Source organism: Rhipicephalus sanguineus, chromosome 2, assembly GCF_013339695.2.
Source record: "Rhipicephalus sanguineus isolate Rsan-2018 chromosome 2, BIME_Rsan_1.4, whole genome shotgun sequence".
NCBI classification, from domain to species: domain Eukaryota; kingdom Metazoa; phylum Arthropoda; class Arachnida; order Ixodida; family Ixodidae; genus Rhipicephalus; species Rhipicephalus sanguineus.
The window spans coordinates 197,614,801-197,633,380 of NC_051177.1; the positions used below are offsets into that span (position 1 = coordinate 197,614,801).

The window sequence follows — 18,580 nt, forward strand, 5'->3', positions numbered from 1 at the left end:
TGCGTGCGGACGGTACAACAACAGTACAGTGACGGCGTCAGCTTAGTCGGCGATGTGTGCACACAACTAGAAACGATCGGCTTCACACAGCAGCAAATGCTGCACGTCGGCATAGATTCGGCGATGCGTGTGCACGTTGTTTATGGTGCATTCAGACGATGGACCGAATCCGGATCTGGCGGGGCGGACGGCACATCACGTGACTTCACATCAGCGATTCTCCTCATCCGCGCCTCGTCCGCTTGGCTCACGGACGGATGAGCCCAACGTGTTTTTCGCATCGGGATTCCGGCGGCGGAAAGCCGCAGCTTTAGCGGATGAATTGGCTGGCAGCCAGTACACTTTTCTTCTGCTCGAGCCGTACGGCTGTCCTCGCAGTTGATTTCAGCTCTGCTGGCACTTAGTTCTGTTTATTTCTGTGGCCATATTCTAAGACGATCACCTTTGAGATATACCGGGTGTCCCAGCTTTCTTTAGCCAAGGGTTAAAAAATGGAATATTAGAGGCAAGCGAGTGAAATCAGTTGCAAATTGCTGACAGCCACCTTGCGCACTCCAGACAATTTTTTTTGTTTTTTAATTAATTAATTTGTTAATTATGATTATTTAACTAAATTGCTAAAGATTGACTTCAGGCAAGAAATGAGACTTGCAAAGGTGGAGAGAGTCTTCAGAAACCCCCATTGCATTATTTGCGATAAAGAAAGTCTCACGTATACCATTTTTTCCAAGCTACAAAGAAAGCCCACGAAATATAAAAAGAACTATGTGACTAGCGCATTCGCGTGCAGCGAACATGCTGCTCTCAGCCGTGGTTTAAGCAAACGAAATCAGCTGCAGCCGTGACTTGCCGGCTCCGTTGCAGCGGTAGACCGATAAGTTAACGGTGGTTTCTTGGCCCGCACTCGCTACAACTTGCACCGTCATGCGCGTTGACTGGCTGACGTGGGCCGAGAAACCACCGTTAACTTATTGGCCTACCGGTGCAGCGGAGCCGGCGAGTTGCAGCTGCAGCTGATTTCGTTTGCTCAAACCACGGCTGAGAGCAGCACGTTCGCTGCACACGAATGCGCTAGTCACGTGGTTCTTTTTGTATTTCGCGGGTTTTCTTTGCAGCTTGGAAAAAATGGTGTACGTGTGACTTTCTTTATCGCAAATAATGCAGTGGGGGTTTCTGAAGACACTCTCGAACTTTGCAAGCCGCATTTGTTGCCTAAATGAATGAATGAATGAATGAAAACAACTTTTATTAGGTCCAGCAGGGCGCGACGAAGTCGCGCACCCGGCTTAGTCCTACGTTGGGGCAGACAGGTTCAGCCTATCCGCCACCCCGCGGGCCCGCCGGACGGCCTAAAGTCATTATTTAGCAATTTAGTTAAATAATCATAATTAACAAATTAATTAATTACAAAACAAAAAATTGTCTGTAGTGCGCAAGGTGACTGTCGGCAATTTGCAACTGATTTCACTTGCCTGCCTCTAATATTCTATTTTTTAACCCTTGGCTAAAGATAGCTGGGACACCCGTTATATCTCTTTTAATGCGCACAGGTAAAAGTAACGGGTAAGTAAGCTTTAATCATTGCACACACAGGATTCTTCGGCAGGCATAGTGGCGCTATCGCTGAAAACTGCTGTCTCGGAACACGGCCCATGTTTGAACACCAATTTTAAGGTCAAGATGCAAACCAAGAGAAGGAAACATAATGCGCAGCGGTGCAATGTGCACTGTCGGTACCTGCTATCCGCAAAAGAAAAAAAAAACTGCCGATATCGGTGCATCAGTGTATCCTCCCTTCGTATGCAGCGCCCCACGTGTGACAGCAGCGAGGTCAGTCTCCAGCAGCTCTCTGTAAAGCAGATTCTTCTATTCAATCAGCCATTCCGCCAACAACACCGATTTCACCGCAACAAATTACATTCCTCTAAAATACTCTACAAATCTCGGCGAGCTTCGCGTTCTGTCGGCTTCCGTGTTGTTGAATACTCTCAAACTGGTCTGCTGCCAGCGGGTGCAGGGGAGTGCAGAATCTGCGGTTGAGAGTAATTCGGCTGTTCTCTCCTAGGACACCGTCCATCGTGTGGATGCGTCTGCAGGTCGATTACCCGCGGATTAGCCATCCGCGTCCACGACCAATCCGGATTCGGTCCGTCGTCTGAATGCACCATTACGTGCGCACACGCTTCTGGGAAATTTGGACGAGTCGTCTGCTCCTCTGCAACAGTCTTTGTGTTCTGCATCATTGTTTCCAAATGCTCTATGCGAGAGGGCCGTAATCTATTCTGCGACGCTCATCACGAGACGCAAATTTGCAAGCGGAGGTTGGCATGTATTAAGCGGGGTTCGCGGCAGGTACCGCATGTACTTGTGAGAGCCTGGGCGCGCACCAAAATGCCTGGTTTTTGCTGTAACATAATGCAAGGACACACATTGGGCAAGCCCTGTTGAGTCATTCACTCCATCGCTGTGTTCCTCGTCAATCCCATGAGTAAAGGGCACGAGACACGTGCCAGACGACGAAGAAGATGCGATGGTAGGCGATCCGAAGGGAAATGTGCTCAATGGTGTGCAGCGATGGTATGCGATGGTGTGGACTGAAGTGGAAAGATACTCAATCGTGTGCACGACAAATCCACGCACCTGGTTGGCAGAGAGACAGCTCGTTGCATGTGACCCGAGCTGTGGTCAGCAATTGGGGAAGTAAGAATCAGGGTTGTCTGTGGGGCACCTGTGGACGAAGGTGGTCAAGCCAGCATCGCTGTGGAAGCTATGCAAGAAGTTGGTCTGCAAAGTGTATAACTCCACGCGTCTCGTGGTCGTCGTGGTCGGCTTTCATAGTTGTAAATGCTCGCGCGAGCCGAACACAAACCTCTTATTGACGAGTCACGATGAGCTGCGAATGAAATGCCAAAAAACTAGAGCAAATAATCCAGCCACATAAAAACAGACATATAACGGCATTTATTTATTTATAAGGCACAAAACATCTTCAATTACTACTCCCCGTAAAAACGAAAAGAAAATCTTATTCTGTGTGGTAACAATATTGCACTATTTCTTAATGCAAACTCATCTATTGCAAGAAGTCTCGCTAGCCTCCACAGCGTTGCACCTGATGTGTGAAATGGAGTATAGGCGTCCTTTGTGTGGACGCCGATCTTGGCAAAAGCCGGCCGAGGCGCCTAGGACACACGGCAGCCTCTTTACAGTGGTTTCGGGGCATCTGCGATGCTCCGCTTTCAACGGCAGAATGCAGTCAACGTGCAGAATGATCCCCGGGTGCCTCATCATTATTTGGGCCAGTATGCCACTTAGAAGCAGGAGCTGAGCGTGAAGATAGGCCTAACCTCCAAGCTTCAGTGGCGGCTGTGACGGTGACCGGGAAACAGGCAGCGGAGACAGTGGAATCTCCCAGCAGCTACGTAGATATTTGACAGATGACAGGATCATGTCGAGAGAGCCGTCAACGGACACAACGCTACTTACTACAAGCGGTCTTGGATGTCGAGCTGGACTTGGGAGTGAGAGTGTTTCAATACGAAAGCCTCTGTGAGACCAAGATGGCTAGACTGACCTGAGAATTAAAAACTGCACTTAGCACGTAAAGTCTAATATATAATTTATCGTTAGCACATTAGGAAAAGCGCCGTACTGTGTGTTCACTAGTGCCTTTTGCATGGGTTTGTTCTTGGTGCGTTTTTTGGTGATGTTTGTTGTATTAGATGAAGTCATGTTTGCTGTGCCACCGCCGTCTCATGTCTCTCAGTCCTTCTGAACGCGAGCACTCCCGAGACCTGTGACAGTCATAGCTTTGAAAGGCTCCTAGGTATTGCACAATTGTACTTGGGGTCTATTCCGCTCTGCTTATTTCAATGTTATGCTGCCTTCTAGCATAACCACGCTTCACTGTAATGTGAAGAATACTAATAGCGAAGAGAGTTCACCACTTTGTAGTGAAGCATATTATTGTGGCATTCGTTACTGTAGTGAGAACTGCCACACTGCTTCAAAAATGCAGATGGCCTCTTGGTCTTACATGGTGCTCCACTAGAAGGATGGGTGCAGTATGAATAATAAGGCAACTTTTATGCATTCATCCTGGCCTTAGACAAACAAATTCGTAAAGTCCCTCTTTTCGTCACCTTGGGAGGCTTTCTGTGTAGTGTGTAATTTTTATATAAGCTTCAGGCAGATCTACTTTGTATTTTGAACTACTATATTGAACCATTTTGCAATCCGCTTTCAGTTTGAGTTACCTTTGTTCGACTGTATAACTTGAAATGGAGGACTGCAGTACAAACTCGACCTTGCGAACTTTCGTGCACACTCATCACTTCCAGTTTGTTCATCTGAATGTTAGATAACATTAGCCTTATTCAGTCAGACCTTGGTTCATACATGTGTGCACATGTTACCTACTGCAGTAAAATGATTACTCCACCAGTTGTGCTGAATGCATCACGAGGTGAAACCTGCCACATCTTGCTGCATTTTGGCAAACTGCTATAATTGACATGTGCCAAGATGTCGTTTTTGTTTTTGGTCATGGAAAAAGAAAATGGCTCCTTTTTTAGAACACTGTCCTGCCTCTCGTATCGAAATGGCTGTTATGTGTTCCGACATGCCACATCAACCGGGGCCATAACCAGAATTTGGAGGGGGGGGGTTGAGCTGTTGAACTTTGTCCCAACTTCTTCTCCAGCCATGCTAATGATTTCAAGGCTCTCCTTAGTAGTGAACTGTACATCATCATCATCAAATTATTGCTCCTTCCAGGTGGTTCAATGAGTACTCTGACCCAGACTATGCACGAGCAGGCTTCCGGGCAACACAGCAGGTCTTCCTGGACCAAGGTCCTCTACCTCAGTTCCAGCACTCTTTGGAACCTCACCTAAGGCGGTTGGGCCTGCCCACTAGCCTCCAAAAGGGTGAGAGCAGGAACCACTTCACAAATGTGCTGTCAACAACTTATTACTGTGTATCTGTGACACTTTTGTGGGCGCATCAGTAATCAGCAAACACCCCAGACTTCCACACTCTTTCCCAGACCACTTCAGTAGGGCACAGCGAGGCGAGGAAAGCAATAAAGTTGCATAGCGTCTAATTTGAAAGTTTCGTCGCAAGGCTGAATCAGTTTCATCACAAGGGTGTAGCAATAAATGTGATAGCAAAAAATTGTAATGTTATTGGCCTCGAGGCCCACCACTGGAAACGCCGGCGCCACCGTCGGCGTGACGTGCTTGGCAGGATCACGTGGTCCCAGCGGCCGCGTCGGCTGCTTGTGGCGCACTGCTAGCACTGCCGCGTGCTTTGAAAACGAGTTTCAAGTCCCACATGCGCTGCGGTCTGTTCAAATTCGGAAGTTTTCTCTCATTTTCTACTCGATTGAAACCATAGTAATAGAGTGGCTGCCTCCGAAGGCGACGAACATGGGGCTCTACCGCTCGGTGCCGCAGTGCCGCGCTTACGCAAAGGAGCCCAGTGTCAGTCTGCACTGGTAACCGCGGGACAAGAAACAACGTGAAGCATGGGTTGTAAAGCTAAGAACCGGCAATTAGCCATCCGCTACGAGTCTTGTGTGCAACAAGCACTTCCGCGACGATGACTTTTGTTACTGCGTCGGGCCTGCGATGTTCGGTGAGTAGCAGACAGCGCGCACTGAGACGATGGCTCGCGCGCGCTTCTCGCCGGCAAATGATGCTTATCTGCCACAGGATGGTAAAAGCGCTACCTTTTACCACGTGCGATGCCATCTCAGAACCCTCCAATGCGACCTCTTGATCGTCGGCCCCGTGCTCAGCGTCCACAAAATCGTCTGCAGATTCGCAAGTCATTGTTTAGATACGTTGAATTAAAAAACGCACATGGTCCCTTATGCATTCGTTAAAGATGACTAGAAGGCGAAATCCATATTTTTTTGTCAGTCGATGTACTGATTCTCCCGCGCCCCCCTCCAAAAGCGTTCTGCACCTAACGCGGTTTTGCATGGCGTCCGTGACCGATCACGGAGGCAATGCAAAGCGACCATGACGTGTGAATACGTCATCATGTGACGTCACATTATGTGACGTCATAATGACGCTACATTTTTTTGGCGATCTGTGACGTCATGATGACGTCATATGGTGACACAATCACGTGACGATTATTTTTTGCATCACTCGTGTTGACGCCGCCGACGCGGGACACCGACGGGAAACCTTCCCATTTGATGAGGCATGTATTGCTTCATAAGCTACATAAATTTTGCATTGCCTCCGTGATCGGCCCACCGATGATCGGCCCACCGGCCAACCCCATGTATTTTCTTGGAGCCTCATTTATTTACGTGGGAAAGATGCCACCCTGTTGGCGTTAGACACGACACTGCTGCCAAAATTGCTGTGGTACACGCCAAATAATTACTATCCTGTTTTGCGGCTGCTGGTTGCTGCAATACCTTCTGTTTTATTCACCGCTATTTCAAGTTCATGTGGGTCCTAGTTCACAGCCGACGTTTGCAGAACAAGTCTGGCAAACGTTACTGTATTTCTTTCTTTTCCTAGGCGTCGCATGCTACTACATGCTCGGTCTCGTAGACTGGTTCTCCTTCCACTAGCAATCTCGAAGTGGTGAAGCTTTGGTCTATGAATTTGTTGATCACAGAGAGCGGCAGGTTCACTGGAATGCAAACGTTACGATAATTAAGGAGCATTAAAAAAAGGCGTCGCATTTGCTCACGTTTTGTGTGAGCACCAAACGAAACGAATGCGCTGAATAAAGAAACAGAAGCAGCGGCGTTTGCCCGCTGAGAAGACCGATCAATACGCAGTGCGAGACAACTTGTCAAATGACATTGAAACGTACATGAATTTAGACCGAAAAAGAAAAAAAAAAAACACTGAATCGTCGGGAAGGCAGCTGCCATGCGCACCGAAGCCGCAGTTGTAAGGAAATTGTTTTTGAACTGCGCTGATAGCGTCCGCGCAACAGTAGTTGTTTGTTTACTCACAAATTCTCATATTTTTCGGCCTAAAGTTCACAGCGCGGTGCCAAAACGCGCTCGTAGCAAAAGCGAAACCATTAGTACGAACATACATGCAGACTCTCATACATGCAGAGGCACCGTCAGTCGTCGCGAACCCGTGCGATCGCTGGCTTGAGGCTTTTTTCTGTTATGCTCCGTTTGGTTATACAGGCAGTCTACTCTAACGAGATATTTCACATAGTTTGCACTCAGCGAGTGACTGCCTTTCACGCAAGAAGCCGGTTCAGGGGTCTCCAACGCGGTGACCGCGTGAAGCGGTTGCTCGGTTTTCTGCAAAGAGACAGCGACTGTAGACTATCTTGTGCTTTCAGTTCGTCGAAAATGATTATTTTGACAGGAAAGAACATATTTCTTTTCGACAGTACCTGCAGAAGTGTATCGGAGGGCTTCCGCGAGGTGATTTTGTAGAGCGCCGACAGCAAAACCTATGGGGCGCGCGCCGGCGGCATCCTGCCTAGCACGCAATCGAGGCGCGTCCGATAGAGGGCGACTCCGTAACTCCTCGAGGCCAATACGAAGTAAGGCTAGCAGCTAACTCTTTTCTATCCAATCTCAGGTAACTCTACAAAACGCTGGTGTGCAAAGCGGCTTTGTTGCTGTCTGTCGTCTCAGAACTATGGTCAACACGAAGTAAGCGGGCCGTTTGCTGATGTCTGCTGAGATAGCACACGTGTTGGCGCTAGCGATCGCACCCTTATGATCAAAGTTTGCAGTTGCTGCTCGAGCGACACAGCCCACCCCCTGCTCCGACTCCCTTCATGCTCCTTCGTTCGACAAAAGACAGGCGGTGCGTTTCATCTCTGTGTGAGGAGCCATCGACGGCAGGCCTCGCACGCGGCGCGATGTTATCGCATGCACCCTTCGCGTAACACAGAGGGCCAACTCGTTTCGTCTCTGCTTCCGACGCATTCGTCCCTGCTTCCGACGCATTCGTCCCCAGCGCTTGCATGCTTTTACTTGCGCGTAGAACATACAATGCATGAGGCGATGTTATCGATTTAGGCTTTATATGAAAAATGACGGCGATGGCAAAAACCCACCAATAGTGTCCATATAATTGCTATCGCAATACAAGTTGATATTTCATTTTCTAGTCTTCTCATTTGTACATGCCAGCAGTTGTGTTTTGTCAATGTGAACAGTAAAAAAAAAAAATATCTCTGAAGTGTAGTCGGGTTTAGCTACACAGTGCACTGCTTATCTCCATTTGCCTCTCGGTTTTCATTCGCTGTGGCGCTTTAATGACGGGAGCACAAGCTTTTTAAATGTCTTCTTATAGAGTCTCGTTGGGTTTAGAATGAAGGTAGCTTATCTGCAGTCTTCAGTTGTTGTTCAGTAAGCTGTGGAGTTTTATTAACATTCACGGTTTATCAATGTTTTTTGTTCGTCTGAGGTCTAGTCAAGTGTAGCTGTGCAAAGCATCGCTTATCTCTTTTCTCTGAGTTATTGCTCTGTCAGCTGTGATGTTTTAATGATGCGTACGAGTTTGTGTGTGTGCGTGTGTGTGTGTGTGTACAGTAAAACCTCGGTGATACGAATCTCGCGGGGTCATTAAAAATATTTGTATCATCCAAAATTCGTATCAGCAGAAAACATGGAAAATTAGTATTCGACAAAGGAAAGCTGGCATACATTTTCATTTATTGTTTCTCGGGGCCGCAGTGACGTCACGAACAGCTATGAATGACTGCCAATAAAGTTTTTAGAAGTCGCCGATCATACTCATAAATATACGCTGCATGTGTAATTAGTGAACCAGATCTGACCTGTGACAGCTAGTAGCCCCTTCCAAATCTTATTGTGCTTTTCCGCATGACACCAAAGTACTGCGGGGAAAGTGGCTTAAGGAGCACTTTGCACTTGATAGATGAAGGCCAGAAAATTTTAGAACCATTGCCCTTTGTTGTTATTATTTTCTTGTCACGGTGATGTTCGGAATGTTTTTCGGGAGATTTACTGCCTTGCCCGCATGATTGGGAGGTTTCCTCAAAATTCGGGAGTCTCCTGTGCGAATTGGAGAGTTGGCAGGCGTGCGCATCCCCAACAATCGTGCGTGTTGACGTTGCGAGGCCTAGCTCCTTCACCAAGACCGTCTTATTGCGAGGACATGGCTTGCATCGATGTGGCAGGCACTTGTAAACTCAGTACAGCGACACTGCCTCGAGCACAGCAGAACACGTAATGTATTGAGGAAAGAAGAAAAAAAAGAGCGCGATGCCATCGCCATCTGTAACCTAAACCCAAAGGCACCCTAAGGCGCATAGGGCCTCCAAGATGTGCTCACACAATCTCAAAGGATACGACGTGCCGCCGATGGCATATTCTGGCAAAGTAGTGGCACGGCGCGCATGCCCGCGCATGATTGCCGTGTTTTCCGCAACGGCACCTGTTCGTAGCTGCGCAATAGCGCACATTCGTATCAAACGTCATGAGATGCAAATCAGTTCGGAACAACCGTACTCTATTACATTGCAGGCTAATGGGCCTTGGCTGGGACCGCAGCAAAATTTGCATCACCCCGAAATTCGTATGAGCCGTGATCGTATCACCGAGATTCTACTGTATCTACAGGCAAATCCCGCTACAGCGAAATTGACGGGATGCGCAAAAAAGTTCGTTGTCACGGAATTTTGTAGCAGCGAAGTTACATGTATTCACCACAAAAAGGAAGATCTGATGATTATGACTTGTCCTTTGGTCCCTGCAAGTGCATGCATTGTCTTTTGCATTGAACTCTCGCAAACTCAGACATACTTGGCTGCACACCGAGTGAATGTATTTTCACACGTATAACACGCACAAAATATACAGCAAGTTTAAAGCGAAACTCGAGGTGTGGGTTATACGCGAATTTTGATGTGCAAGTTGGCTTCACGGCACTGCTCCACGGTAATGCAAGGAAGGCAGCTTTGTGTCAATACGCGAGTATCTTTTTTTAGTCTCCCACGATTTGTAGTGAAGGTGGTGGTTATGTGCAGGGGCGAGTTATACACAAGCAAATACAATATTCAGGCTATCCTCGAATCGTGTCGAGCGCACAGCGTTGCGAACGAGCGTGCCAGAGTTTGCTAGAGGCCAACTGAAAATGGAGTACCGAAGCTCCGCACTACCACAGTCATAAGCGAGCGAAAGGAAAGCTGAAACGCTTCGTGCCGTTTTACTGCTTTATTGCCTTTAATCTTTCCTCCAATGTGTTAGCTGTGTACTTCGAAGCTTATTCGCTATTGATGATCGCGACGATAGCGACCGCGGTTTTCTGCACAGCGGTTACGGCCAATGGTACACTCAAACCTCATTATAACGAAGTCACATCTGTCACTAAAATAACTTCGTTATATCAAAAATTCGTTATAAACGTTTATTGGTAACACTGTATCTGTGACAAGACTATTCGAAGTCTACTTCGTTATAACCGATAATTCGTTATATCCGTGTTCGTTATATCGAGGTATGAGTGTAGTTCCATTTTCAGTTGTGCGCGCTGGTTGTGTTCGTACTTTCAGAAAGTGTCATTGCTATCTGTGATCACGTCTACCACAGTTTTGACCGCAGCACTGCTTCGAGTTGGTGCGTGTACGTTGGACGCACGTGTACTTTCGTGGTTGCCTATGATCACATCGACACGACTGCATTTGTGCTTGCAGCGGTTGTGGCAGAATATAGTTACGCTTGGACTAGGAGCACGCTGGCCGCGCATGTGGCTTCAAAATGCCGGGGATTTCATTCACTATTGCAGGGCTTGTGACGATGAGCATTAGTTTTGTTTTGAGCGCTACGTCAAAAACATGGTGGGAGTTCTTGAAGAACGATTCTTCCGCAGTCCGCACGCGCATCAAGCCCACTGGCAACATCATAGCGGATGGATGGTATGTCGCCGAGCATCTCATTGGCGAAAAATTTATCAGGATGTCCCTGTGGTGCATGTCTCCAATGAAGACACGGTCTTGCGATACGGCCGCACGGCTCTGGCAATGAGAAATGATCGAGTTGCTAGTGGAATTTTGTGGCAATCCTAGGCAAGCTCCTTTTCCTTATGTGGTAGCAGTCGCAAGAACTTCGTTCAAGCGGATATACCCAGAAAAGGTATTCGTTGTGACGAGACATTTTTAGCATTGTTTTCTACGGGCGGCTGATGGGGAATCGAAAATTATTAATTGTGGCAAAAATTTCGTTGTAGCATTATATTCGTTATAGCGTGATTCGACTGTGTATATATATAAAATTTGTGTCAAGTCTGGTCGTTTCATCAGTATTGAAAGGGACACTAAAGAGCAAAACGATTTTTCTTGCATTAGTAAAGTAATCTTCCACGATACCAAAAACTAGAGCTGTGCGAATAGCAAAATTTTGGGTGCGAAGCGAATTCGAATAATAAAGATTGAGTGCGAATCGAATCGAATAATTTCGAATAATTTTCGAATATTTCTCAAACATTTTTCGAATAATTCGAAGTGAAATTACAGAAAAAGTTGCAGTGAATCCCTAAGTATGTTCTTGTGAGATAGCAACATGAAAGTGTTTCTTTTCGCGAGGTTGATGAAGCGCTGGTGGGGTCATATTTCATAGTTGTCTTTCTTATCAAGAATGAGGCAATGTAGAGGCCGAATTGTATTTATGTACATGATTTGGTGCAACCAAAGTGTTGCCGACAACATTTTACACGTGATAGGCAGAGATGCCATTTCCTCAGCCTCTCTTTCTCTTTCAACTTCTGTGGAAGGCCAACTGATGTGGCAGACAAGGGTCCGGAGTTCCAAATCTGCCTCGTAGACGTTGATATATAAGAACATCTGAAATTTTGGATGCTAAAAAGCTTCGGCGTCCGATTTTTCAGACTTCCTGCCCAAATTTCAGGTCGAAAACAGCATTAATTGAGCCCCCAACTCTGCCACATCTTTCATCTCCATATTGGAACCAGCGTTTTTTTGAGTTAATACATTTGCGACCGTAGCGGAGCTTGAAAGGCAGCTTTGCCGCAATACGGGGGTGTGATGAGGTGAAGCATATTGAAAATCTAGGGACCACTTCCAAACGGACGTTGACCGTCTCTTGGCTAAGTTCGAGCGTAACGGACATTGAAAGGCAGCTTTGCCGCAATACGGGGGTGTGATGAGGTGAAGCATATTGAAAATCTAGGGACCACTTCCAAACGGACGTTGACTGTCTCTTAGCTAAGTTCGACCGTAACGGACATTGAAAGGCAGCTTTGCCGCAATACGGGGGTGTGAGGAGGTGAAGCATATTGAAAATCTAGGGACCACTTCCAATCGGACGTTGTCTCTTGCCTAAGTTCGACCGTAACGGAGCTTGAAAGGCAGCTTTGCCGCAATACGAGAGTGTAATGAGGTGAAGCATATTGAAAATCTGAAGGGGTCATTTTCAATCGAACGTTGACTGCATTTGTCTTTGGGAAGTTCGAATAGTTCGAATAGTAAAATTTCAGTGCGAATCGAATCGAATAGCAAACACTATTCGAAAAATATTCGAAATTTCGAATATTCGCACACCCCTACCAAAAACACCATGCTTGCTGCGAGAAGACGCTTAATAAGCGAGAAAACGCGCAAAAAGAAAAAAAGAAAAAACAGGTGGCGACGCCACCTTGGAATTCCCGCACCATTTGCCGTGACGTCACATATTTTTGACGGCGCCTGCTTGGGTCTACGTAGTTCCTAATCGGTTAAATTGAAGTACATTGTCCTCTGACGGGGCCAGAGACATGACATAACGAGTTTGTGGAAATTTCGTCGAGCCAGTGGCGCCAAAATACGTTAAATGCTCTTTGAAATCTCTTACAATGTTCAGCTCGAAATTTAAAAATGAAACTTTGAACTTGGTTTTCTGCTCTAATAATAAACCTATGGTGGTGAAATAAACTACACAAGAGTTCTCCGAGCACACGTTATCAATCTAAACCAATTCATTGTTTCTCTTTAGTGTCCCTTGAATGTTTAGTAAAAACCATTGGAATTGCTTGTTCACCAGAAATAAATTATTTCAATTAACAGTGATGTTTGACCCTAGAAATCTGCTCCCAAACTAACTTGCATTGCTCCAAAGTGCACATTTGGTGCTCCAAAGGTGCTCCAAAACAGCATTATTCCTGCTTCCTGAGCTGCTTCAAAACACTGAAGCCAATTTCCACCCCTGTGTTTCTAAACTCAGTGGAATGCGACCTGTCTCAGTGCCCAAGACCTGACCATGTGCTCGCAAAGAAACGCATCGCTATACCACATGCCGGGTGTGAGTGAGGGTCTGGCCCGCATTCTGTGCGGTTATGAGGTCCAGGTAGCTCATGTGTCCAACAGAAAAATTGTGTCATTGACTGGTGAATGTGAAAAACGGGCTTCCGAAGAAAAGGTTTCCTGGCATCGTCTACGGGATTCCACATGATTCTGATGTGCTGTCACCCTGCGGGGATGCAGGAAATGCCCTCCGGTTTCTATTTTAAAGTTTCCTAGGCCACCAGCACATTGGCTATCACCCACACATCTGCACATGCGCATAGCGATAAGTTTGGTTTTGTCTCACAGGCGGTCTCCATTTGTTGTGCTTACAAAAACTAATGTCTATCTCGTTTATAATCTCTCAGAGGGTAAACATATGATACTAGCTCGCTTGTTGTCCACAGGGATTTCAGCTGTTCACATGAAGGCACTGGTATGTACAAATGATGCCACCATGTAAGAACAATGCTGCCATGCCTGCCCATTTTCTTTCTTGGTGTGTCAATTTTTCGAAGCCTGTCAATCATATTTACTTCAGGGAACGTACCGTAATATTCCAAGCAAATGCCCCCACCCGAGCAAATGCTCCCTCCAATTTCACTGCTAATTTCAAATTTCCACACCGTTCTGGGAAAGCACCCCGTCTCCTCCCGCTTCGCATCCAGGTTATGCACCACACACATGCAGCACTGGCGTGCCTGAATCCCATCCAGTCCCCCCTTAGAAGCCCAATCCCAAAGCACCTGCGCCTGAAATTTGTCATCAGAATTTGATATTTTTTTCCAACATTATGATTGTATCTTAAAGGGACTGACAACCACTTTGGTCATGAATTGAGATAACCCCACTAATAGAAGGATTGTCTCTTGTACAGTCTAAAACTAGCTTTGTTTTTCTCATGAAAACGCAGATTTATATTTTTATTTCTTCACCCAAAACACTTTTGGCGCCTCTGGTGGCAAAAAAGTGAATGTGCACATGTACATATCATGTGACCTTTTACTGGTGTGCGCTATTAAGTGTCTCTATATCAGCGTTGAAATACAGCACACTTTTTATTATAATTTTTCTAACGTAAAACGTGCAAATATGCATTCGTTTGCACTGAGCAGAACAATGGTGCTTGCCTTCGTTTGACGTATGACCCGATGCTCATCAGCGGCAGCATGAACGTTTTTAGCCGAGGGCCTAGCGGCACCTGCCGATGTCTTGGAAAAGCAAGAAGAGCGCCTTGTGGCCTCCCAGATTACCTCCAGCAACATGTTGCCAGACGTAATTGCGGAGGCCACGAGCACCTAGCCCGCTAGGCAGTAAAGAGATCTCGCGTGACGACCAGTGTTTGGAAAACTTATTCTACCTGCTTTTTATATTCCAAATGGTCGAAAATGTCAATAGGAAGGTGGTTAACCACGGTTTCACCCAATCCTGTGAAAGCAAAACCTTGAGCATAATGCGAGGGGGGGGCTATTGGCATCGCTATTGCTTCAGAGTGTTGCTGGAGGATGTGTACGTACAGTTCAGGGGCTTTTCAGATTGAAAAATACTGCTAATAAAATAACCACACTCTTTTCGGATTAACCGCTGCAGTTACAAACACTACGAAGGGTGAGCTTTCTATTGCGCCGTAAAGAACTGGGTCGAGAAAAATCGGTTGTCGGTCCCTTTAAACTTAGCTAAACAAGACACCCGTGACGATTTTCAGGGTCCCGCAAGCAAAAGCATGGCCTTCAAGCTGTATTGCAAGCTGGTGCCTTGATGCCATATTCAATAAAAGTAAGGCCTCTGAGAGCTGTGTTTCTTGCCTAGATGTATCGTGTCGTCTCATCATCAGAGACGCTTCCATGCCATGCTTCGCGCGGTCTGATCACATTGGGATTGCGTTTTTTGTATTTTGTGAGCTGTGTCATAATGCAATTGTAAAATAACAGCGCAAAAGCAACGGACGAACACACAGAGACAAACCAGCGCTCGTTTGACGTTGTGTGTTTGTCCATTCTTTTTTTTTTTCGCTGTTAGTGAATGATCATGAACAACCAGCTATCCCGATTTACCACCATTGTGTCATAATGTGCCGGGCCATGAATGAGAGCGAGAAGACTTCTGAGGAAGTCCACATGCATTCCATTTTATCTGGCGTGAGAGCTTTGCTGACGCCATCTTGAATTTCGGTGCCGTTCTGGAAAAGCGCACAGTCTCCACTTTGCCGGTAATTTCGACTTGCTGAAGGGGGGCATTGCTTGGGATTTCCCAGTACATTGTACATGTGAAGCTCAACTTAACGAAGTGATGGCCACGTTAGAATTATTTCGTTAAATGAGAAGATGGTGAAATCGAGAAAGCGACTTAACGAAGTGATGGCGACGTTAGAATTATTTTGTTAAATCGAGATGTTTCTGAAATCGAGAAAGGGATTTTTTGGTCCTTCGAAGTCTAAAAGTAGCAATGCCCAGAAGCTACTGCTGCATTGTATTTGCCACTAGCCCACACCTGTGTGTCTGAGAAATCTGCGAAAGTGGCCCGGACGTAGAGCCTCCCACATCCGGGCCCTATGGCAGGCTGCCGATAGGCAAAGACGGGGAGAACGAATGCACTGACTGTGCGAGCAGGAATGTTTTGAGGAGACAATCAGTGCTACCTGTCATAAACCGTGAAATAACGAAAAGAACCCCCGTAGTGTTCCTGTGTGAGCATTTACAAAGACAACGAGCCACTGCCACCAATAGCACAATCTCGTTCGTTGGAGCACTGCTGACTGTTGAGTCCATTGTTCCATGCATGGGTGCTGCATGCAGCCCTGCCAAAATAAAAACAGTGTTAGAGCACACACCCATAGAACAACCAGTCTGTGTCAATGTGTCAAAATGAGAAAACAATACCTCTTTTTCACACATTTATTTTGGGAAAAACTTCGTTAAATAGGGCTTGGTGCCAAGTTAATTTCATTAATTCGGGTTTATGACAACATTGAACCCTATGGATACTTGCTGGGGAATAGAAATTGTTTTGTTTGATCTGGAACTTCATAAAATTGACTGTTGTTAGATTGAGTTTTAACTGTACTTACAATATAAATTTTTCATTTGTCTTTTTAATAATCTTGAATAGAGTACATTATAACTATGGAAAATATATTTTTGCCCCATTATGGTCACTCTAAAAAATACCAGGAGAGATTTTTTACAAAATAGGTCATTGTGAGGATATTAAGTTTGAAATAAAAAATATTGACCCAGGGGGGGGGGGGGGGGAGTCATTTGGTGAAAAAAGTTCGATCCTGACATAGTTAATCTCTTACATTGCTGTTTACGAATATTCTGGGAAATTGGATATTAAATTCCTAGATAAAATTCTTTGATTTGCAGCAAAGGTTTTCACTGGGTATCAAAATTCTTGTTTGCTCACACATCTCTGCATCACTTTTTTTTTATGTATGCTTGTGTTTTGTTTGTCATGATTTTTTATATATAGATTGTTTCCAGTAGTTCTTTTTATTGCAGTGAAGACTGTGGCTTAGGGCAATTTTTGCACAACTTAAAGTAATACTGACAAAAATTTTGATGTGGCATTGTTTTGCTGCAGTATGTTGCCGGGGTCCCATTAGTCACAACACGGCACATCGCGTGCTACAGCACACGACAGATATTTAAAATTAGTCTCATTTTTGGTATGGGAGAGCTCCGAGAACGACAAGCTGCCGGGTGCTGCTAATGCGATCTGGCATGTGAAACAGCACACAGAACTGTGACCCACTTCCATGATGTTATTGTAGTCATCGTTATCATCACTGTCATCTGGTGGCAACGACTTTCTTGAGATTTCCACACGTTTGCCGCCTGCATGGACTCACAAACAGCCTGCTGGCGCAAGCACAGCAAAAGGGCAATGGGGTCTATGATGTCATCACTGCTAGCTGCACCAGTTCAGAGCCTGGCTGCGGTTATGATGTCACAGTAGTTGAGGGTCATCTTAGATTATGTCAATGTCGTGAGGTGCAGTGCATAATGCTGGATCGCTCACGTGAACTTCAAAATTCATATAAATTACTTTCCAAGCATTACCGTATTTACTCGAATCTAATGCGCACCTTTTTTCCGGGAAAACGAGTCCAAAAATCGCATGCGCGTTAGAATCGAGTACCAAAAAAAAAAAGAAACTCTGTTATCGTATTGCCATCGACATTTCAAAATGGCCGCCTCCTACGTGCCTTGGCCATTTCTGCCATTTTTTCAGTTCGTACGTGTGCTGAGGAGATTGTAATCCTGTTCTGCGTTCGCATCGACGGCATGGAAGTGCCGACTCCAAATACTCGATGAGTGTACCACGATGCCGCATCCAAAATAATAGTTATTACATGTGCAGAGAGATGAGCGGAAATCGGGCCGCATCGCGGTCGTTCGGAGTTCCCGAAACGTGCGTGCGAGACTGGCGCAAACAGAAGCAGAAGATTTTTTACAGCAAAGCTTCGCGAAAAGGTTTCAGTGGACCAAAGCAGGGCCGGTTTCCCGAAATCGAAGAGTGTTGACAGCGACAAGGAGTTGTCCGACAGCGACGAGGACTGATCCGTTACGCGACTCGTATCGCCGCCGTAGTGGTGACAGTTTAGTGGCAAGGCCCGCTTTTTGACTTTGTGTTTTACCTTTTAGGGGCGAAGCTCCTAAAGCCGTGGGTCTGTACATGCATGTTTTTCGTGGTACGTGACCGCCTAGTTCTATGAGGTGCACTTGCGAGGAACCCACTACGCTATACTTCCTAAAGCCGTGGGTCTGTACATGAATGTCTTTCGTGGTACGTGACCGCCTAGTTCTATGAAGTGCACTTGCGAGTCTTACGAGTTGCGAGTTCTATGAAGTGCACTTGCGAGGTCTTACGTCTTTCTTAATGATGTAATGGGCGAACTTTCACGGGAGAGTTACGGTTTTACCGATGCTCTCCCCTCTCTGAGCTTCGCCCCACTCATCACTATTCATTCCGTGAATATGGCGTGATTTTTTGAAACTTAGTTCTTTAAAACCCAAATACTTGTTCTTCTGAATGTGCGAAGTTGACTCCTACGGAATTTTTTTGTTCTTTCTCTCACGAAAAATGGGTGCGCATTACAATCGATGTACCGTATTTTCCGGTGTATAGTCGCACCTTTGGATTAAGACGCACCCCCTACTTTTTACGACTTTCGACAGAAAAATGATATATAAGACGCACCTTTCGTATAAAGGGACGCATCTATGTTTTAACTCAGGCGACCATGATTAAACCCAATGAACCCCGCAGAGCACATTGATTGCGAAATGCGTAGGTCACGCACGCACTGAATATCTGTAAGCAGCAG

The 18,580-nt window shown here is 46.0% G+C and overlaps 1 protein-coding gene across 1 annotated transcript in view; it reads left to right on the forward strand.

The window, feature by feature from the left end:
* Positions 1-4,776: 4,776 nt before the first annotated feature.
* LOC119383982 (mRNA turnover protein 4 homolog) overlaps positions 4,777-18,580 on the forward strand; it is a gene marked incomplete at its 5' end in the record, with an annotated part of 59,174 nt that continues 45,370 nt past the window's right edge. Inside the window, 1 exon segment of the mRNA XM_037652264.2 lies at positions 4,777-4,928. Within this exon segment, the coding sequence (XP_037508192.1) occupies positions 4,777-4,928 (152 nt within the window).